The sequence below is a fragment of the Lates calcarifer genome, linkage group LG4 (assembly GCF_001640805.2).
Source record: "Lates calcarifer isolate ASB-BC8 linkage group LG4, TLL_Latcal_v3, whole genome shotgun sequence".
In the NCBI taxonomy this organism is placed as follows: Eukaryota; Metazoa; Chordata; class Actinopteri; family Centropomidae; genus Lates; species Lates calcarifer.
The window spans coordinates 22,263,812-22,287,160 of NC_066836.1; the positions used below are offsets into that span (position 1 = coordinate 22,263,812).

At 38.7% G+C, this 23,349-nt stretch overlaps 1 protein-coding gene across 1 annotated transcript in view; it reads left to right on the plus strand.

Moving 5' to 3' along the window:
• The window catches only part of LOC108896720 (junctophilin-1-like), a 36,840-nt gene that overhangs the window by 815 nt on the left and 12,676 nt on the right, over positions 1-23,349 (plus strand). Inside the window, 2 exon segments of the mRNA XM_018695953.2 lie at positions 7,274-7,989; positions 7,991-8,034. Of these exon segments, the coding sequence (XP_018551469.1) occupies positions 7,274-7,989; positions 7,991-8,034 (760 nt within the window).

Consider the following 23,349-nt stretch of genomic DNA (forward strand, 5'->3'; position numbering starts at 1 on the left):
AATCACTAACACACACCCTCACACATGTGGAACACGGGCTTTGTGAACCTATGTTCTAATATTCAGTTACATTAAGAAGCAAGTTTGCTGTCGAGCAAAGTATTTTGGAAAATTGTAATGTTGCCCGGGTACGCAGTTATATTGTTTAGTTATTTTAGTTTGTTTGTTGAACACTATGGAGCAAATACTTGTTATATGCAAAATGCAAACTCGTGTAACAAAGTTACTCCCCCTTTCCTTTCAGTCTTCCTTCAAGTGGCTGGATAAAACACACAGTGTCTGCACACTGCATGTTATTTCAGTTTTAATGACATTTTTGTAATAAAGTTTTTATCTTTGCCACATTATTGTGGAACCGGCTCTGATCCTTTTAATGTGTTGCTACATATAAACAGAGCCCCTTGGAAACACCTGTTGTGGAACCTAACTTTGACCAAAATTAAATTTAGATCACATTCTGACCTGATGGAACACACACCAACACTACTGACCTGCCCCAAAACTGTGGCACACAGAATTCTTCTTTATAAAGTTCTAAATTAGGAGTTCAAGACATTATCCAGTATCATTTACTTCGTCACCTCTCACCATATGTGAGTTCTGACTAGGTGTTGTCCGTTGGCAAAATAGCCAAACTTTTTGCAACACTACTTGGGTGATTCCTTACATCTGACATGCAGTGTGCAGAGAATACACAATGTCAGGTAGTTGTCAGTTAGCCCCAGGTTATGCCTTTCATGTTAATATATATTTAAGTCACAGAGGTAACTATCAGATAATTTATGTTTCAGTCAATGTTTGTAAAACCTAGGTCATTTTAAAACATTTACTTCTGTCCAGATGATATTTTCAGAATCCACAAGAACTTTTCTAACCATCTGAAAAAAATATTCTGTCCAATGCACAATGAAAAACTGTTTCACAAGTTGTTTCTGTTTTTTATTCAGGTAGCTGGCAGGCTGCTATCTTGGTTTAGATTCATAAACAGAAGTGCAACTTGAGAGACGGGTCAAAAATCTTTTTTATCTTTCAGTGAACGAAATATTTTTCATCCAGCTGGATGAAAAAACAGAAGAGTCTTTGGAGATTACCTTTAGAATGACGCTATATAGTGAATAATGAATGTTTTTGGACCCAGTATAAGTTTGGACAGTTAGCCTGACTAGACAGAATATCTGTATACTGGTTTTTTGCCAGTGAGCAGAGTTAGTGTGATGATCTGCGAATGATTGTAGTGGAAACACTGCAATGCGGTGTCATTCCTCTTATGCACCACACTTGTTTGATTGTTGTTCAGCAGTCAGTTATTACCACATTATTTTATGGTCAACCCACTGTGTGTCAGTTTGTAGCATAATGGCAAAATACGAGCCTATATCTGCTGTAGAGCAAATCAGACTGATCAGTTTACCAACATTATGAATTACTTTTAACTCCCTATATTACCATGTATTGCAATATTTTTGCAATTCAAATAAAATTAATTAGCTGAATTCCATATAATCAAATTGAGAATAGGCAACAACCAATGACATTTATCCAAGAGGTTCAGCCAATTGATCTAGCCACAGTAACCTCCAGAAACAACAATTAACCATGGCTAACATGTTAATTAAATTAAATTAATCACATTCAATGAAATATAATGCACAAAATGGACATTGTTACTTTTATGTAATGACTCCAGATAGTTTCATGCGATGGTTAAACTGGAAAAACCGAGTGACACCAACAGGTGGTCAGCCATGTTCTGGAAGGGGGCAAACCCCTCTCTTGCAGGGTTCAGTTTACCCATTTAGTCATGCTTTGTCATCATATTTACTTAGGATTTATTAGATTTGTGGTAATATCACAGATTAGAAATGTGCTTCCTTCACACAGCAGACATTTATGTTTCTGGAATTTCACTTTATTTTCCTTTTTATCCTGGGTAACTGGTCTGGCACAGTTTATTCAGTGTGACACAAATGAAAATGTAATGTCAGTGTTTAAAAAGTGGAAGTTTTATTATCTTTTTTTTGTCATTTTGTCTTTTCTTCTGCTGCTTGATGTTGTTGTTGTTTCTCCTTGTGTCTCCAGTCTGCCTTGTGCAGTTGCACTAGTAATAGGAGTCAGTAGCTGCACCAGTTCAAGCAGTGGTAGTCACAGTGATATTCAGACTTATGTAAGAAAATAGAAAGTACTCAATTAAAAAGCAAGTGTTAAAATGAATAATTACCTCCCATTGAAAATGTGGCTTAAATAAAAACTCAGTACTCAGGCTCAGTAAGTTTTCAATAGTACATCCTATGTATATATTCAGTGTCATGGTCTTGTAATTCTTGGAACCAGTGCATTATCAAGTGCATTAACCTCCTTGAAGCTCAATCAGCTGTCAGTAGTATATTTGTACACACTATAATACTGCTCAGTATAAGGTTAGCTCAGTTGTCATTGAGATAGTTAGTTATCAATCCATAACAGATAAATTGTCTAATTGATTTCACATAAGACTTGGGGGCTGCTGGCACCAGCACTGATAAATATGCAGCACAGTCAATTTTGTGCATTTAAAAAGGTACTTAGTTGATTTCAGACCTAGTTTATTAGTCATGTTGAGAACTGCTCAGCCTGTGAAAAAAGTTGAAGAAGAGAAAAGAGAAAATAAGTCCAGTCCACCTTTTTAACAGGAAGCCTGTGTTACAAATTGGAAGCATGGAGTTTAAAAGACATGGGTGTTTACAGGGCAGGTGGGGTCTAACAAAAGATACTATCCAGTTACAACATGGGAAGTGTCAGGTCCAGCGTTTTTGGAACTTGAGCTTTACAGTACTAAGGACTAAACAGCAAGATGTCTTATACTTCTGCTGCTGTGATTTAGGCCGTTCTAAAGTCCCCCAACTTTATGGAAGTGCAGTAGCAAATTGCTAGAAGTACCCTTTAAACTTGAAGCCTTACTAAAAAGCTAACTAGACTAGGTTTTTGCATTAAACACTCTAACACCAGAGTGTTAAGTAGAACAAGAACAAATGTTACCTCAGCTTCCCAGTCTGTACTTTACATCACATTAGTGTATTCTTCAGTCTATAGCAGTAAAGGGTTTGTAAAACTACTTTTACCCACTACTGGTTATCTGAAACCATTTCTTCTTCCAAGCCAAGGGGCCTCTCTCTCCCACTCTGTCTATCTTTAGCTCTACCCTGCACCTTAATGTGGCAGGAATTAATCCATCTTCCTTTGTCAAATTGTTTCTTAACCAGTGAATTAGGATTTTGCCTATAGGACCTTTTATAAGACTGGACTGATTATTGGTTCAACTAGTCATTTAAAAGAAGTGCTAGTGTGACATTAGCCTGTTGGCTTACATTGTGCATTTGTGTTTAGTACAGTGCAGTGCAGTTACATCAGCTTCAATGACCCATTTTAGTTTTTTATCAGGGGTTTATGGGGATGACATATGTCAACCTATGTATAGAGTCATCATTTCATTGAAACTGAATTAAAGTTCTAACTTCTAGAGATCCATATGCGTCTCTTTTCCCACCCTGTCAGTGGTAATTTTCCTTTTAGGAAGTACAGAAGATCATTTTCACAACAGGGTGGGGGGAGAAGAACTGAACCAAATTGCTTGGACTATAGTAGCTCAGTACAGTTAATTCAGAATCATTTGTATTTCATTATTTGTGTCATGTCTTACTCACCACTCTGCTGCTCTGACTTTAACAGAATAAATGTTGTGTTAGATTTCTGTTAAATGTATCTATTATGCCTCCTTAACCTGCTGGAAGCATTTTATTGTGAAACAGATGGAGGAAGTTTGCTGAGTTTATAATATTATTAGTATGTTCTACATGATTATACAGAGAATTCTGGTTTCGCTGATTCTGATTAGATTGTCTGATATTTAAGGTATTGTAAAACACTATTTGTGGGATATTCTTGTCAGTCACAAACTGTTAAGTCACTAAAGTCCTTTCACTTTCACAGAATTTTTGTGATGGTGCAGCACACAACAAAACAGGCTTTGAGTCTCACTCTGTTTGATACACAAATAGCAGCATGTCCTGTTTGTTCCACATTTCAGTTAGCAAACAGTCATAAACTGTCTGAATAGACTGAACAGCCAGAAATAAGAACTGTTTCACAGTTAATATGCATGCTGTCCAGTGTATCATACTGCAACAGGAGAGATACAGCATAGTAGCGTGATACAGAGTACAGACTGCAGTCATAGGTCATATTTCCTTATATGACATTGGGACCATGTATGATTTAGGAAATCATGTCCTGTGCCATCCACATCCACAAAGGTGAAACATTCTACATTTTACTTAGACTTACTTAACGGAAGAGAGGCTGAAAAATAATGTCTTTCAGTTGCTAGATGAGCTACAGTAGATGCGTAGTTCAAGGGATCACAAGTTAAATCTGAGGCCTAGAAAAACCAAGGAATTGTTGCAAATTAACATAAATCAGATTTGCACAGGAATAACAAACAACAACAACAATGACAAATCCTGTCTTCATTTCAAATCACTTACACCACCACATATTACTAATTTTGTCCAAACTGGGCTTTAGCATCTGGACCTTGTACTGGTACTGGCTAATGGGGTGGAAGATTCATGGAAAGTAAATATGCCAGTAGACACTGTGTTACTATATTTACCAAGGACTCCACTAAATGAATGAATTGCAATCCAAAATGCTGATTTTCGCTGTGTGTAAAGTGAATTTCCCAGATGTGCTCTGTTTTAATATAATATAACCATAAATCAGAAACTTTTAGAATACAGGAAAACAGAGCATTTTTTTCTTCTTTAATTTTTTCCAGAGGCTAGTCCAGGGTCTTCAGTCTGCCACTGTGGAGAGGGCTTATTCCACATAGCAAGATAGCTGCTTGGAGCTAAGTTTGGTCACCCAGCAGACTTCCCAGTGTCTCAAGTTACCTCCATCTTTTAAAATAGCACATTCTCACATTCTCTAGCTGAAGCCATCAGGGCAAGAGCTTGAACTCTCCTAACCGGGCCATGAAGCTGTTTTATCACCTATGCTCACTGGTGGTGGTTTTAGAATCACAACATGTCCAAGCTGAGTGTCAGTCTCAGACACACTCAGACAAACTTACAGGTGTTCGTATATGTTCTCTTGTTAGTTAGTAATTTAGTTACAAGGCCAGCTGTAGAGATTGTAGGATTTCATAGGAATATACAATGGAGATACAATTTAGACAGACGTTTGTGTGATTGAACAGCAATAGCCTAAGTATATGATGTTTTACAGTTTCACATTTTTTTTACAGAAGTGTTACTGTTTTTTTAATTAAAATAATACAATACATGGCCCCATGATATAAATTTTGGACATAGAGTCTGAACTGTTTGATGATTAGAATCACAGAGATTATGTGCGGTGACCTACAGTCAAGACTGTGATGTCTTTTTTGCCACTGTCTCATACACAATAGGAAATATGGATATTAATATTTGACTGTCTTCACCAACCTCTGAGGAGCATATCTGGCTCTTTAGCATCTAAATGCTCCACTTGTCTGTCTGCTGATTGGTGTTGAGCAGCTTGTGTACAGTGGCTTAAGCAGAGATTTTCCTCTGAAAAAGAGCTGCCTGCTGAAAACAAGGTTGATGAGAACAGTGAGACTGAACCAAAACAGCAAACTTCAGGCTGTAAAACTAGATCAATGAGATGAAAGTCAGTTGGAAGCTCATTTGAGTTGAGGTTAACTGCAGAGCTAGAAATATGTCTCTGGGTTTTTTACTACTAACACCTTTCACATAGAAAACAACTCAGTCACATCTGAACACCAAGACATGAAACTTCCATGCCAACATCATCCTTCCTCCTTACATCCCTCAAAGCATTATGGGTGGTTCACTGTCAGACTCACTGTAATTAGCTACAAGCTTATTTTGACTGAAAAAGTATATAGACCTGGCTGAATAATAAAGCTTTAATCCATAGCTGTATTTACTTTCTTCCAGACCAGTGGTTCCCAAACTTTGTTTTTTGAGGCTTGCTGAGATCAATCTTAGTAGTCTTTCTACCATCAGACTACATGGTGTTTAAGTTCATCTCAGGTGTTTCCCATCCCATGTCCCGGGCTTCACACTTGCATGGCTTACTGAGACACTTACATGGAGTGAAGCCATCATTAATGGTTTTACATATGCCTGTGCTTATACTGCTATGACAGAAGTCAGAATTCAGCCATGAAGAGGGACTTCTTAATATAAGACTGTGTATCTTTAATATAATGTGTGTACTTGGTACATCGCTGCCCTGGTATTCTAAATAAAGAAGCTGAAGAGACAGCCAGACTCAGCAGCAACTGATTGGCACACTGACTATGGATTTGCTCCTCTATGGCTAGAAGAAAAGGTTTAATGTGAAGTGATTGAATGTTGAAGGGAATTTACCTTCTTGATTGGATGTGATTGGATAATAGCAGGAAGAAAGTGGAGTGAAGTCAAGAGTTATAGCCTTAGTCAATAGAAGCAGTAGGGATTCAAGTGACATCACAGAATGACATTTAAGTCTCTGAGGCTATCTCATAAAACTGCTCCAAAATGGTTGTCAAGTAATAGCGCCTAATTAAGATGCTTAAGATCTGACCAAATTTCTGTAGGCACACCAACAATTTACATAGACTCACAATATAAACACAAGCATTACACCCATGTAACCTAGTTCTGGCGGTGGTCATTTCATATAGATGTGGTGTCCACACAAATTGACATGGCAAATGCACATAAAGTGCACTGCACCTGATTTAGTGCAACATATGCCACACTTGGCTGTACACGTATTCTATGTATACCACATCAATACAACTGATCTAGGTGTGCTTGGGGCACACGTCATTATTTAGGTGTTTTGGTGTGCAGGCGTTTGCTGCAGCGCACAAAATATGACATGCACTCCACTTACAACACATAACTATACACGCACCTAGATATCTATCTGTAAGATGTAGTGTATTGATGTGGTGTTTGCTACAACTCACCAAAGTACACATTTATGCACACTTTAGCCATAGCAGATATGCGGTGAAGGTGCTGTGTGTTACTACCCAATTATTTGACCCTTCGTAGAAATGTTGCTTGATTCAAGGGCCTATTGTGTTGTAGATGCAATTAAGTAATATATAAGATTCTTTTGATACGATTCTTTGACTTATATTGATTCATTTTTATCCACCATTTTGTTCTATTGGATTTTTTTTTTTTAATTTTACAATTATTGTGTGTCTTTCTTCTCCCTCCCTCTGTTTTTCTAGGTACATATCAAGGTCAGTGGACTGGTGGGATGCGTCATGGCTATGGTGTACGTCAAAGTGTCCCATACGGTATGGCCTCTGTCATCCGCTCACCTCTACGGACTTCACTGGCTTCCCTCCGCAGTGAGCAGAGTAATGGTACAGTACTGCGTGACAGCCTGTCTGACAGTCCTGCTGGCACACGTGGTGGTTTTGTGCTCAACTTCCACTCTGATGGAGAGGGTTCAGAGAAGAAGAAGAGTCTTTTCCGGCGCGGCTCCCTCTTTGGCAGCCTTCAGCGACTGCGCAAATCAGACTCACGCTCATCGATTTCCAGTAAGCGCAGCTCTGCACACAGTGACACCACCATGAGCCGCATCAGTTCAAGCGACGCCAACTCCACCATTAGCTTTGGAGACGGAGACCCGGGTGATGATTACCTGACTCAAGAGGACAATGTGGATGCCACCACCACTGAGTCCTACATGGGAGAGTGGAAGAATGACAAGCGCAGCGGCTTTGGTGTTTCTGAACGCTCCAACGGCATGAAGTATGAGGGTGAGTGGTTGAACAATAAGCGCCATGGCTATGGCTGCACCATCTTTCCTGATGGCACCAAAGAAGAAGGGAAGTACAAGAACAACGTGCTGGCCCGGGGCATCAAGAAGCAGCTGATCCCACTGAAGAACACCAAGACCAAACAGAAGGTGGATCGAGCCATTGAAGGGAGCAGTAAGAGCAGCAGCCATCGCCAGAACAAAAGTGGAGATTGCCATTTCCAGGTAGATTGTCCTGTTTAAGATAATCTCAGAAAATCCCAGTTTTTTCTGTTGCATTCAACAAAGTATTTTTGGACCAGTTCTAGGGCTGCACGATATTAGGAAAACATGCAATTTGTGATATCACTGTTGAATATTGCGATAGCTATATGACTTGCGATAAATTAACAAATAGTTAAGTATACAGTGTTAATGTCTTTCTGCTTTGAATTGAACAGTGAGTAGGCTTTGCTGACACTGAAAAAATGAAGTGCATTACAGGGGATGACTTTAAGTTATATCCTTTCAAGATCACTGGCCCCACCACTGTAACCGCTGGCCTGGAAACATTACTTTTAATTTGGCAAACAACAGTAAAAAATGTACAAGAAAATGGTTATTTTCCTGCTCTCTGCCTCTTCACACACAACTTGTGCGAGGCACTGTCCTCATGGAGGTCAAAGCCTGTGCAACACTCTACTATCTGACCCTTGAAAGGTGGAGAATCCCAACAATAAACAAATGCTTATGAGAATAATTATTATGCATTTTCTGCTTGCCTACCATTGTCAGCAGACAGTATGTTTAGCCAGCCCAGCATTGATTATGCTGCCATAGCTACAACTACAGATCTCCTGATTGATGCACACATCAGAAAAGATAACGTGCCATTCCTACACTGTGTAAGCATTTTGCTGTGACACCTCGCTAGCAAAACAACACCTTAGCCAGCATATACGTTTTTGACCAGCAGGTGAAAGCATCACTGGTCAAAATGTCCAGGTGGAAAATTTGTCAAATTAATAGTCTATTGTGTGACATATAAAATATGTTGACAACTGAAAGGACAACTTATTTTGGATTTACTTTGATGCAGACAAGTGCACCATTTGTTTTCGTTGCAGCAGCTATTGACAGTGTCCGGGTTCACTGTTGATCAATACTGTACCGATTCCAAAGATGTTTGTCCCTATCAGTTGTTTACACCCAAAAACATTAACCAAGTTCAAAAATAATGGAGCTATCCTTTTTTACTTTACACATTGATATCCCGATAACAATAAATTTTGATATATCCTGCAAAAGTTTGGTGTTTGATCATGTGACTCGGCGCTACTTGCATATTAACATTTAGCACAATTCCGACATGTCTAAGCAGACATCCCTGTGGGAGTTCAGTCTTGCTGACTATTTTAAATAAATTACATTTGTTGGATCATAACATTTGTGCTTTATTGTTGTCTAAATGGAGGCTGTTATATGGCTGTTTAACACATACACCAATCAGCCCTAACATTATGACCACTGACAGATGAAGTGAATTGATCACTGATCATCTCGTCTCTCGTTACAATATAATGTTCTGCTGGGAAACTTTCATCTGGATGTTAGTTTGACACGTACCACCCACTTAAACATTGTTGCAGACCAAGCACACACCCCCCATATGGCCGGAATTCCTTAATATGAATGGATGTGTTGATTGACAGAAAAAAGTCAAGCGTAATCTACTCACTACTTAACTCTCCATGCGCTTCTACCTCAGTTTATCACATCTACACAGGGGGTGGGCGTCTGGGGCAGAACGGACTTTATCTGATTGGCAAGTAGAGCGTGAATGCAGTGCACTGTGAAAATATACCATTACCTGCAGTTCAGCTAGTCTTTGCGATATGCATATCACGCACTTTGATATCATGTAAATTTTTCCATAAATTTTTGATATATCGTGTAGCCCTAACCAGTTCTGCCTTTATATTAGAAAGGCTGCTATAGAGAGCTGACAGAAAATGAGGGGTAAGAGTAATAGGGGAGATATCCCGTATTATATACTGTCTATTATAAACATTCATTACAGACAAATTACACATCGGACTCTCTGAATATTGATTTACAATATTGAAAATCCTTCCGTAGTCCTGTGCACAGTTTTACTGTGCAGTGAGTGATTATTATTGGCTTTAAGTTTGATTTCTAGATAAACTGACTTAGATAATTGGATAAACTTGTTTCCAACCTGTCTCATCATCTGACTGCATGTGTTTCTTGTCCTGTTGGACTTGTTGTTGTAATGTTGCCATCTTTCCAGATCTTGGCAGTTAACTTGTAAACTATGAAGATAAGACCCAAGTTGTGATAAACCAGAACTGACCTTCAAGTGATCTGTGCAGTTACGTGAGTAAGTTTATTGGAAATGATATCCCTGATTTACTAACAGGTGGAGAAGTTCTAGGTGAGGTTTTCTTGTTTCATTTTGGCCCAATTTTGGATCATAGTTATATGGTTAATAGTATCCTGACCCCTTTGTGAAGCCATTCTTACCCTCAGCTGCTGATGTGTGAGGTATTTGTTGATGCCAGTGATATTGAGAATGCAGTACAGGTAGAGATTCAAAAATCAGTTTCTGCAGTGTTCATTCATTGCATTTTGAACAGATGTTAGTTTGATTTAATTTTTGGCAAAGAACATGAGACAATGTAAAAGGTGTGTACACCGTGCCATCATTTCACTGCATGAAATCATTGAATTTAACAGTTCAGAACTCAAATGAGTGAAGAAATGATACACCTCTAAACACATCAATTGCAATAATTGCATATCAGCTGTCTAGCATTGTAGTTAATGAGATGCAAGATTCATGTAGTTTAATATATATTCTTTGCTTTGTATATGACATACAGTCTGAAGTATAAAATATACTATTTTTTATTAGAGTTAAATACAAGTTCAATCTATATAATATTATATCGATTCAGTGACAACAATTGATATTTGACATCACAAGTCTGCTACAATATGATTTGATTCGATTCAGGAGAGATGAGACGATATCATCTGCTAATTTAACTCAATCACTTCCATTCATATCAAATCACAAAAAGCAACTAAAATATCATTTGACATTTTTATTCCTGAGCTCAACCAGACATTTAAATTAAAAATAATCTTCTCTTTTAATAAAAATAGATAAATCTTGTTCACTGTAAAGTGCCACATTCTGATATATTGAGTTTTACATTTTTTTACATTCTGTGAAAGAAAACTGAAAGATCATTAAATTCATATTTGTATACATTAAAGCAGGATATTGTGTAAACCATATTCTTATTTAGAGTCTCAAACTAAATATTTCTAGAACTTAGTAATAATAGCTAAAGTAGTGCAGTCTTCCTGTATCATAGTTACACACTACACCTTTGGATATAGGCTACATTTTTCCTCATCAGATCACCACTCACATTTAGTTTGGAGGTGGGCAGCTCAGATGGAGAAAGACATGCTGGGGTATTTTCAAAATAAAGGCACATCCTATAAATGATTATATTGTGACAGACAGTGATCGTATACGTTATGTTAGTGAAGAAAGGCTATTCAGACTGTCAAGTTGAAGTACTGTTATTCCAGGGATAATGAACATGTTATCAGCTTAGACGCGGTGAAGCCTGTCTGTCCTGTCAGCTGCCTGCAATGGGCTGAAAGCTGGGTATGGAGACGGTCTTTGGGTCTTTCCACAAAAAAGGGGCTAAAAGTGAGTCGATGTGGGTGGTGGCTATCACAGAGAAGAAGATTGGGATTGGGTTTTTGTTGGCATTGGTTACACAGTAGCCCACAGTAGCCTGTGTTATTGCACTTAATAAAAGTTCTGACAAAACCAGCTGTCACTGCAGCACATATGATGACTGATCAATGCTTTATCATGCAATGTCTGTTGTGTTGCAGCAGGCAAGTAGAGGTATTTTGCTGGCTGTAGGTGGTCATGTCATTAGAGCTCATACTATGGTAGCATTTACAATAGATGAACACATCTGCATACTAGTCCATGTAGCCACTAAGGTATGGGTTAGGGTAGATGACACTCGATGTTTTTGTCTGTCTTATGAATGAGGCTGAAGTGGTTATTGTGTTTTGATGGACTACATATTACCATCAGTGGTTCCAAAAGCCTGTGTGCCTTCAGTAGACCAGAATATCTGCTTTCCCACAGATCTGTTGCTAATAGGGTACATGATATGCCATATCATATTGTTCATAATAATGGTATAAGTGTTAGATTGCCATTTGCTCTGCTGTGGCAGAGTTAGTTTCAAAAATGGAACAGTTTCAGCTGTGTGGAAGTGGTTTTATAACATTTATTAACCTTGTGAGGAAAATAGCTTATGACGTCATCTGGTTAACTGACTGCAAAACGAGTTACGCCATGATCGGATTAATGCTGAGCAAGACTAATGGATCATGACATTTCACTTTTGCCCTTTGGTAATTAATCAGACACGTGTCTACATCATGAAAAAGAGTTTTTTACAGGCTGGTAAGACTAGAGCCTAAAGTCCCACCAATCAGAGGGTTGGTGGTTCGATTCCCGGCTCCTCCAGTCCACATGCCGAAGTATCCTTGGGCAAGATACTGAACCCCAAATTGCCTCCGATGTGTGTCATCGGTGTGCGTGTCTGTGTTAGAAAGCACTTACATTGTGTGTGTGATCTGTAGTGTGAAGCGCTTTGAGTGGTCGAAAAGACTTGAAAAGAGCTATATACAGTATACCATGTCCAATTCGATATCGTGAGGCATCACAATGCATGACAATGCATTGCATCCCCAATTTTCTATGCAACTGCATATGGCTACTTTGTCATAAGTGAATAAAAGCAGTCTGGTAAATATGAACTTTAGAAATCAATGGGCTTCAGAAATCAGTGTCAACATAAATGTCTTTACATTATAAACCCAAAATAAATAAATTATATAGGTCTAGCCTTCCTATATTTGTGTGTGAAAGTATTCCAGCCTTAAAAACAAAATGAATACTCATGCAGTCTAGCTTCAGCTTTCAGCAATAGTCTTCTGCTCTAAGATAGCACACTTCCTGAATGTGGAGAACATCACAAACATGTCATACATACGATAGTAGCTCTGCCAGATGAGCACCCATATGAGACTCAAACAGCTCTCATTTGTAGTACATGTGAAATAATCTGCCAGTCCTCTCTAATGTGATGTACCATTTTTGTTACACAAGACTCTGCTGTGACTGAAGTCGAGGAATAAAATGCTATCACTAACATGTCACAACAGTGTAACATCAATTCTTGGCTGGGCTGGGCTGGACTGGGTCCACTATTTCCTTTACAGTGGCAGGCGTTAGCTCCTCAGGGTGAAAACACAGCTACATTTTATGCGTCGCTAGTGGGAGGTAACTTTGAACTTTAGAACTTTATTATTCCAGCCGAGGCCGGAAAATCAACAAGCAATGTCAGGAGGCTTTAATCGATTATGTTGTGTCACTGCATTGATGCAGAATCGTCCATGTCCACATTGCGATGCATCATAGAAACGATTATTTTTAACACCCCTTATAGCAATCATCTTAGTGTACTGTGTTAATGTTTAGCATATAAAAAATTCAAAAATCGAAATGATATGTTTGATAATAGTATTTTGTATCAATAATACTCAACTGTAAAGCTTGAACCTCTCAGCTGATTAATCAGTTATTCAGTTGACAAATATTAATCTGCAGCTATTTTGATAAATTCTTTCTTTGTGAAGAATCATTACAAAAGCCAAACCCTTTTTTCAGTGTTCATATGGGCATCAGGTTTTCTTTTAAGACTGACTTGAAAAATTGTGAGCCTGTTCTTTAAACTTGAAGGTTCATGGAGAAAGGGCAGTGGCAATATATCAGGTATGTAGTACCTGTATATCATATATGATCATTAATGAGGCAACTATTAAAACCAGGGGCGGTGCTCTCAAATCTGTTAACTTTACAACCAGATTTTGTCTTAAAATGACCAAACAACAAAACTAACTGTGGAGGTAGATACTTGATGAAAACAGAGCAGAGTGACAACGCGACGCAGGCAGTGTGAGTCGCTCTGATTCTCTCCGCTCCAGTGTCACATCCTACCTGCTGAGAGCTGTATGCTAGTCACAATAATGGCCACAGCCGAAATGATCAGTGATATGACAACTTAAAAACCAGCAAGAGAGATAACTGAGCTGGGACCAAGATGGCAACTTTATGTTTGCAGTATTTCTGCTATACATATTTTGTAGTGTCGGCTTGCCACAGGAAAATTATTGCTGCTGAAGTTGCAAAATATCCGGTAGAGCCAAGAAGGTGAGAAAAAGGAGAGAAAATGGTAGAATGAACAAGCAACCAACATTAAGTTAGGTTAGTATTTGTATTTTGTATTTTCTACCGGGACAAATCCTGTAGTGTTTTAATCAGCTGTGTCTGTCTCTACCTGCTCTCTGTGTGCCTGTCAGTCTCCTGTCATTCCCCCTCAGTGTATCAGCATTTGAAAAATCACCACAAGCAGCAGTATGACTGATGTAAAGTTACTGCAGAGAAGGCAAGAGAACATAGTGCTACTGTTTGCTTTGTGCAAATTGCTCTATGGTTCATTATGTGTATGTTCTATACCATTTATTGTTTGAATAAATACATTTTGGATTCATAGATTTTCATCCTCATCCTTGGATTAGTACACAGACCAGTTAATATTTCAATCTCTTAAATGGTTCATCACATGTTAAATATGTACATAGTGAATCCTAGACTGAAGCTTGACTTTCAAAATAATATCGCTAATCAAACTGCAATCGCAATATCTGTCAGGAAAATCACAATTATTTTCCCAAAAGCCCTGTCAGCCCTATTTCAGATACATGTGGCCTACATTTTAAAATTAAGACAGTAGTGCAATGATGTGCAATGATAACCACTGCTACCTCATGTATTGCTGAATTAACAGAGACCTGAACCCATTTGTTTCAGTGGAGGGTGAATGACATATAGTAACGGACTAGTGCACCATTGCACCTTCTGGACTGTGTAGTTAATCATAAGAACCAAATAAATCAAGCTCTGCGTTTTGATCATGACATCTGTCTGCTGTTGGGTCACAAAGGCAGGAATACTTGGATACAGAAAGGACTGGGCTGTCCTCCATGTTGGTTTGGCAGTTTCATCAAGTAAAGGGGGTGGGGCTGTGTCAACTAAAGCTCTCCACCAAAATAGTGGAACAAATTTGGTGGGGACACAGTGTAGGGATGAGAATACAGCACAGTGGCTTCTGTCAGTCTGTGAGTCTTCCAAGGAGATGGTGTGCAGATGTGTGGATAAAGATGGTCTAGATGCTTGTCTAAATGTCTGTATGATGTTTACAGACTTTCTTTTCTTTTATGAACTTCTAACAGTGGTTTCTTTGATTATTATGTGTGACTGGGCAGACCTACTCACACTATACGTGAGCACTGGAGACAAAGAACATATATATATATATAGGCATAAGTGTATGTATGTTTGAGTACATACAGACATGAGTACATGCTCAGACAGTCCAGAGCAGTGAGAGCTAATGGTACAATGTAGGAAATAGGAGATGCAGTCTTTGAAGGTTGCAGTGCAGCCATATCTGATGAATGCTGGTCAGTGCTCAGGAACGTGTGGAGGGGTTTCAGCTTGCATCACTTTTCCCGTCATCTGGGCAAACAGGGAGGGAGGGAAGGAGAGAGAGCGAGTGGGAACAAAGTGGGAAAACAGAGAGGTCAAGAGAGTAGGTGAGTGGGCAGGAGAGAGAGAAGCAAGTAGGCACATTCTTGGCCAGATTGCCAGTTTGTGTGTTTGTGTTTGTGTTTGTGTTTGTGCATATGGCTTTGTTTTTGCGTGAGTGTATGTGTGCACAAGTCCCGCTATGTCTTACCTGTGTGTGTGTGTGTGTGTGTGTGTGTGTGTGTGTGTTTGTGTATGTGTTTGTTTTTCTATTCTGGTGGGTACCTTAACCTGAGATACCACTCACCCCGTGGGGTCCAGTTTTCCCCATGGGGTCCAAATCCTGGTCCCCACAGGCATGAGCATTGCAACCAATAGAAAACAGCCTGCTGATATGCCTAGTGCGGTTTTCTTGGAAAAAAAAAGGTCCCCACCAAGTAGGGTTTCATGACATGGTGTGTTAGGGACTGTGTGTTCTAGTGGTCATTGATGGTATTGCATGGTGTGTGGATTTCCCCGGTGGGGCAACTTTTCCTGACAAAGTGTGTAACTGTGTATATCAGTATGCTTCATATTTTATATATATTAGTACACTTTTATGTGGTCAGACTTTAATTTTATTGAATAATTTGGCCTTAAATCATCAGGGGAACCCATTTAATCACTGTAAGTTTCTTTCAAAGCAGTTTTATTCTTTGAAAAAAACAAATGATAAAAATTTTGATTGCCATAAGTATATAAAATATGCATTAATGTCTGTAAATTCAATCAGTCATAAACATTTTTTTTTAAATGTCCATTTTATATTATATTTTATCTCAGGAACACTGTGGGGGAAAAATTCTTCACATTTGTGCTATAACTCATATGCTAATTATCACACAAATGTGATAACAGGATGAAATTATTAATTGAAGTGAAAAGGTCAAAGGTTAGTCCCATTCATGTGAATGTGATCTGTCTTAAAGGAAATCTCCTCTTGGACTCAAAGGTGACATGGTTAGATTTTGATGGTCAAAGGTCAAGGTCAATGTGACCTCACAAAACACGTTTTTTGCCCTAATTCAATACTAATATTACTAATTATGACAAATGTTACACAAATGTCTAATAGGACAAAATGATGAAGTGATGACATTTTCTGTGGCTTTCCGGCCTGGTTCTCCCGACCAGCTTCACCTGTCTATCCAGCCTCTTAGCTGTCCATCAGGTGTGTCCACCCTACTCTATCCTGACCTCATATTATTCACCAGAGGGTCCCTGCTCTTTTAATCTCCAGACCCCCTCCTGCTGGACCTGCTTCTTTCTTGCATAGGGATGTCTAGGAATTCATTCCTCAAGGGTGGGATACAGTCACAATCTCGGTTTCCCTGGGCCCCTGTCTCCAGCCTCAGATCACTGTTCCATGACCATATTCCTTCCTTGACCTGCCTTGCTCTTGCTGCCCACCGGATGTGTAAAGACATTTCTCCCTGTCCTCACTCACCTGACTGCCCTGCCTATTTGCACACCTGGCTCCACTTATCATCAGCCTATATTTTATTATTTTTAGTTATCAGTGAAATGGAGGGGATGGGGACTGGAAATGCCTAGGTCCTGTCACCAACTGCTCCAAATCACTTCTCATCTCAGAAAAAAATATTCACGTAGTAATAATAATAATAATAATAATTATAATAATAATAATCATCAAATTTCTATAGCGCTTTTCAAGACACTCAAAGACGCTTAACAATATAGCAAAAGAAAAGAGAAACAGTAAAAAGAAATGAGTAAATTAAATAAAGTTGTAGTTATGTAAATGACAAGTTGAACAGGTGGGTCTTGAATTAGTGATTTGAACGTCTGTAATGAGTCCAAGTTCCTGATGTGTAGTGGAAGGGAATTTCAGGGGGTAGGGGCAGCGGCAGTGAAGGCTCGGTCCCCCAAGGCGTGGTGCTTGGTTCTGGTGATGGGGGTCAGGAGGTTTGAATCAGCAGATTGGAGATGGTGGGAGGGGGAATGGTAGTAGAGGAGGTCAGTGAAATAAGAGGGGGGAAGGTTATTGAGGGCTTTGTAAGTGATGAGGAGGAGTTTGTATTGGATGCAGTATTGTACAGAGAGCCAGCGGAGCTGTTGGAGGACAGGGGAAATGTGGTCTCTGAAGTGAGTGCAGGTGAGTAACCAGGCTATTGCAGTAGTCGAGTCTGGTGGTTATGAAGGCGTGAATGAGTATTTCTGCAGTGGAGTGGGAGAGGGAGGAGCAGAGATGGGCGTTATTCCAGAGGTGGAAGGATGATGTCCTGATGATGCTGCTGATGTGGGATTTGAAGGAGAGAGTTACACACTGAGGAGGAGGGAATAACAGTATGACCATCAATGAGGATGGAGAAGTCTTGGGCTGAGGGCATAGACTGAATGGATGAATGCATGAATGAATGAAAAAATAAATAAATAATGGAGGTCTAATGCAGTATAGCATTGAAATGTTCGTTTTTATGAAACAACCTAGATAAAAGTGATGGCTGCAGGGATTAAATGAGGGACTGACTAGTGTCACTCTGTATTAGTGAAGTTCATCCAGCCATGTTACTAGATTTGCTGGAAATTAGCATTAAAGCAGGTAGGTCGGGGCCCGCGACGGCGTGTTGTGGGTAGACGTGGTGCGTTCCATATCGTTTTGGATTATCCGCTGTAGATGGGCTACATTCCATTTCAAATTGCCCCCGTCTGCCGTAGTCCGGCCATTTTACAGGCCGTGACTGCAACATGGGAAGTGGCTGATGGAAATTTATATTTTCAGCAGTTTTGTAGCATAGGCCTAATTAATATAAAATCATCAAATGATTGATTTAACAGCAGAATATGTCCATACCTGGTTAACTAGACCCATTTTATTTGAATAATATCACCACTGTTAAAATTCCACTGACTCGGTGACAAAACAATTATATTTCCTGTAAGTTTCTTCAAAGTAAAAGCAGTAGTAGTCAGAGGTGAGGGAGGGACGCACCTTTCCAGACTCCACCGGTCCCCATGACTACCATCCCTAACCCCTCCCACTCTGTGACGTCGTTCAATTAGCCGCGCTGCCTCGTGGTCTTTAGTAACAAGACAGAGAAGAAGACGACCGGAGCTGGATGAGTGAGGTGGACCGTCGGAGGAGAAAGTGATGGAAACTAAGTAAGTACATAAAACGAACACAAACTGTTTTTAATCGATAACGATGTTAGCCACCGTGTGTTATGTTTTTGCAGCCACCTCAGTCGTTTTTTCATGATTTGACATGACATGGTTATTAGCACTGCGTGGTTCGCTAATGCTAACGTTACCTAGCTTGTCACTGTAGAGTGTTGAACAATATTGTTAGCATGCCATTACAGCATTTTTAGGCAGTAGACGACTGCCTTTTTGACACATACATTTGCTTGATTTATCTGCCACTCACATGTATTGGGCTGGACTCAGGCAGAAGGCTGAAAGCTATGCTAATGTTCAGGGTTGTGAAAGGAGTGCCAGCATCAGGAGGGTGTTTAAACCTGCTACAGCTCTCTGCATTAGGTTTCTCTAATGTTCAGTTACTGTAATAGTTGAAGTGAATGTAAATGTCTTAAGTAAGGATCAATTAATTACTCTTTCCAATCTTATTGTTAGGCCTTGTTGAGAATTTCCTGAATTTGATTTAAGACAGCTATTCATCATTGTCACAATCTTTTAACAGACAAAAATCTTATTTGCTAGTCTATAACAATGTTAACCGTAGTGTGGCTCTCCATCAAAATTGTGAAAATAGCGTATTTGATGGTCAAATGTTACATCAGGTAGATTCACTTTTTTGTCTTTGATGTCCTACAGACAGAGTGGCCGACTCACCAGAATGAGGACACACTTACGTCACCTGAGGGGGCATTATTTTAATTGCTTGTCCAGACGCATGGAATACAAAAAGTAACAAACACAGGTAATAATGCTGGCTCATTATTTGGCCATCTGATTTTCAGTTGTGATACCATAATCACATTACACTATTCTTGTATAGTACACCATTAGCCTCTTTTACCATCTCAGTAATAGTCAAATAGTATCAGTCAGTCAAACAGTATGGAGAGAATCCATAGATTAGTTCCACCAAAGTAAAGTGCTCAAAACAAACCCCAGACTCAGATGCTGCAAGAGGCTTTTGCCTGCAGCAACAATGATGGAAGAAGATAATGTTGCAACTTACATCGTGACATGGCTACAATTTACATGTTCAATAGTTATTCGTTTTTAGCTCATTTCATATGACAGTAATTATATTCCATCCTGTTATTGTTACTGGCCAGTTGCAATGCAGGTGTCCTCCCAGGTGATTAGAATTCACTGCAGCTACAGTGAGATTGCTCCTGTCCCCCATGTCTGTCTCTACTGCCTATCTATCTATCTGTCTATTTATCTATATCTGTATCTATCTCTCTCTCTCTCTCTCTCTCTCCCCCTCTCTCCCTATATATATGTTTATATGTTTATATATGTTTAAGCCTAGATTCTGACAGCAGTGCAGATACATACATCTGAAAGCTCAAGCTCTGATGCTGGTGATGACCCAGATGTACCAGGTTGGAGGAGAACTGACAGTATACTCGCAAATATGCAATCTGAAACATAAATTATGAGATAAGTCATAATTATGAGATAATGTCAAAATTATGAGATAAAAGTCATAATTATGAGATAAATTGAAGTTATGAGATGATAAATCGCAAGTATGAGATAAAAAGCCATAATTATGAGATAATGTCGAAATTATATATAAGATACACAACACTCAAAGTAGCAGTTCTTTGGTGTGAGTTCTCTTATTCAACTTGACAACGAAATGGATTGTGAGCACATTGAAGACTAATTTAAACAGGGCTTTACAACAGATGAAATACTTAATTTGCTTGCTGATTCACACTGGATTATATGGAGCAAACACACGCTTGAAAAGAGAAGCAGCTCTTGTGTAGACAGAATAAAAATGATGTGGCTGAAGTGGCAATCTTCATTGAACAGCAACTGGAAACATCTGGTCAGTGTCATGGTTACCTTATTTAGGATAACATATTGTTGGACAGCTAGGTGCGCCACTGGAGTTCGTGCAGACTTTTCCAAATTATTATCTCAATTTCAACGTATCATCTCATGATTATGACTTACTATCTCTTTGACTTAATGTGAGCTGTTTTTTTTCTTATACCACTGGAAATGAGCTTCCATAGGCTGAAAACAGCTGAGAAAGATACTGTTTCTGTGTGTGGCCAAGACAAAGTACAGAATTTTCTAATCACTCTTTAGCTAGTTTAAGAAAAACATTGTACACAGTGCTTTCTTTATCTGCACTATCAATTAAGAGGCTGATAGTGTGCTATGTTGTCTACTAACTGACATTATCTTGTATTAATATACTAATAATTCCTTATTTGAACAAGATCCTCAAGATCAAAGAAAATGCTGCAACCTGTTGAGTCTTACAGTGATCATCTTAAAACAGGTAGTTCACACACAAAAGATACTAGATGTCTTAAGTGTCTTTATTTAAAAAAGTGGAATTAAAAGATAAAACAGTGCAGGATTTTCGTGCTCAGTTCACATTTTAGCAATGTTAAGACAAACTTAGAAACTAAGTGATTAAATGTTTTCTCTCTCATTACCACCAGTGAAACAAACTGTAATACAGTGCACTGTTATGATTAGGTAATGTACGGAAGTCTATCTAGATGGCTTTACATTCAGACAGTGAAGGTGTGTTATCAGTTAGCTGTAAGTATCTTGTATCAATATTCTCATATTTTCTTATCCGGGATCCTCAAGATCTAAGAAGAGACAGCAACCTGTTGAGACTGAAAGTGATGACCCAGAAACAGGGATTTCTTAGACTACATGCACTGGAATATGTGGTTTAACTTGCTTATGTGATAATGGTATCAGTGTTGAAAACATGTTCAATAGTTTGACTGTAACTTCATAAATATGTATTTTGGGTGACTATCATTCTCAGTGACAATAAATACACCACCAGTCTTTGTACTTTAACTAATAAATACTACATAATAATGGTTACAAAAAAGTTCATAGTTGATAGAATTCATATTAATGGTTATTACATACAACATTTCAGGTATTACCTTTCAGGAACAAGTTATGAGAGTCACTGCTAATAATGTCACACGTCTTACTGTTTGCATAGCTATTCATCAATTTATGATTACCTGAATTTGTTTTGAACATCTTTTTGTTACTCATTGTTACTGTATGACACAAATATGATGAACATAGTAATAATGGAAATAGACTACCAGGCAGCAGTCATTTTCTTGTATGGTAATAATAATCATTATTAATCTTTATCATTATCATTCAGTATTTTAACAGGATCTTCAAGATGTAAGAAGGCAGTGACCCACTGACCATATAACAGGTATTTCAAACACTACATCCATTGCTATTACTAATAGTTTCACTTAGTTAATTTAATCTTTATGAAAAAGATTGCGTTATTGCCATACAGTGCTATGGTTCTGGATTTATTGGTGTTAAGTGGCTTGATCGTTGGCTACATAAACTAATGAGAGGTGTTATCTTTCACTGAGACTCCAAAAGCCTGATCTTACCTGAAGCTGTTAAAAACATCTGATGTCGCTCCCTTTCTCACTCGGTAATAAGTCAAGTCAAGTCAATGCGTTGTTTCTATGTTTATAAATGCTGTCACTTAAAGAGTCCTTTTCTGCCAGAGTTCATGAACAGACTGCCCACCTCTTGAGGTTGACAGATTTTTGCTTAGCTGTTTAATTTTGCATTGTCAACTGTGTAAATCTCTTTCTGTCAAAGGTCCACTTAGCCTTTTATTGTTTAATAATTTAATAGTTTATTGTATTTTTGTACAAAATTAATGTTTTTTTATTAGTATTTGCCTATATCAGTGTGAGCAGACTCAAAACACATAGTGAATCCATGATAGCTAGATGTTAGACTTAACTAGACTAGATAACTAGATATTAGACTCGTCTAAACTAGATGCTCTCAGAGCTCAGCTGAAAATGTCACTGAAGAATCCGGTCCTGATTTTTTTGATATTGTTGTTATACATCATCTGTGGATCTGTGTAAAACAACCTGTTAGTCTCAACTGTGAAATGTACTGACTTCAGTCCACTTCAGAATGTCAGTGCAGATCTGAAACTAGGTATATATGGCAACAGGCAGCAGAAAAAGCTGCTTACTGACATACAGCAGGTGATCATCAGGTGTTAAGAGTCTCAGAGAGAGATACTACCTCTCTTCTCACAATGGAGTATAACCTTGTTACTCAAGTACTTTGTAAAAGTTGTCATTGGTTTTGCTTGTGTTATCTATTCTGTTATCAGCCAGTCAGTGCAGACAGCCCAACATTTCATGCATTAACTTGTATTCCTGGAGATTTCCAGTGTATTCTACAGTGTAAATTATGTATCAGGTTGGGTACCATGCCAGTCTATACAAGTAATGCTGTTTAAAAAAGAGGTTATAGGTGCTGTGGTATGTTTTTATGACATTGCTGACCAACATTACATGTGAATAAGTAAGTCTCATTACTGCACAGTTAATTATAGGTAATTGAATTGCTGGTCTCCATCCCCTGATTTTCTTTTTTCCCCTTGTCTTTTAGAGACCTCAAAGAGGAGGAGCTGGTCAGGTGGGGAAGTTCGTGCTATAGAAAAGACCCTGAAAGCTGTCACTGAATCTGGTAAAGTACCTGGCAAATCTGAGTGTGCTGCCCACATTAAGGCCTCACCTGAAGCACTGAAACTTAAAGTGCAAGAAGAATTTACTAAACAACACTGCACCTGTTCTTTCCATTTG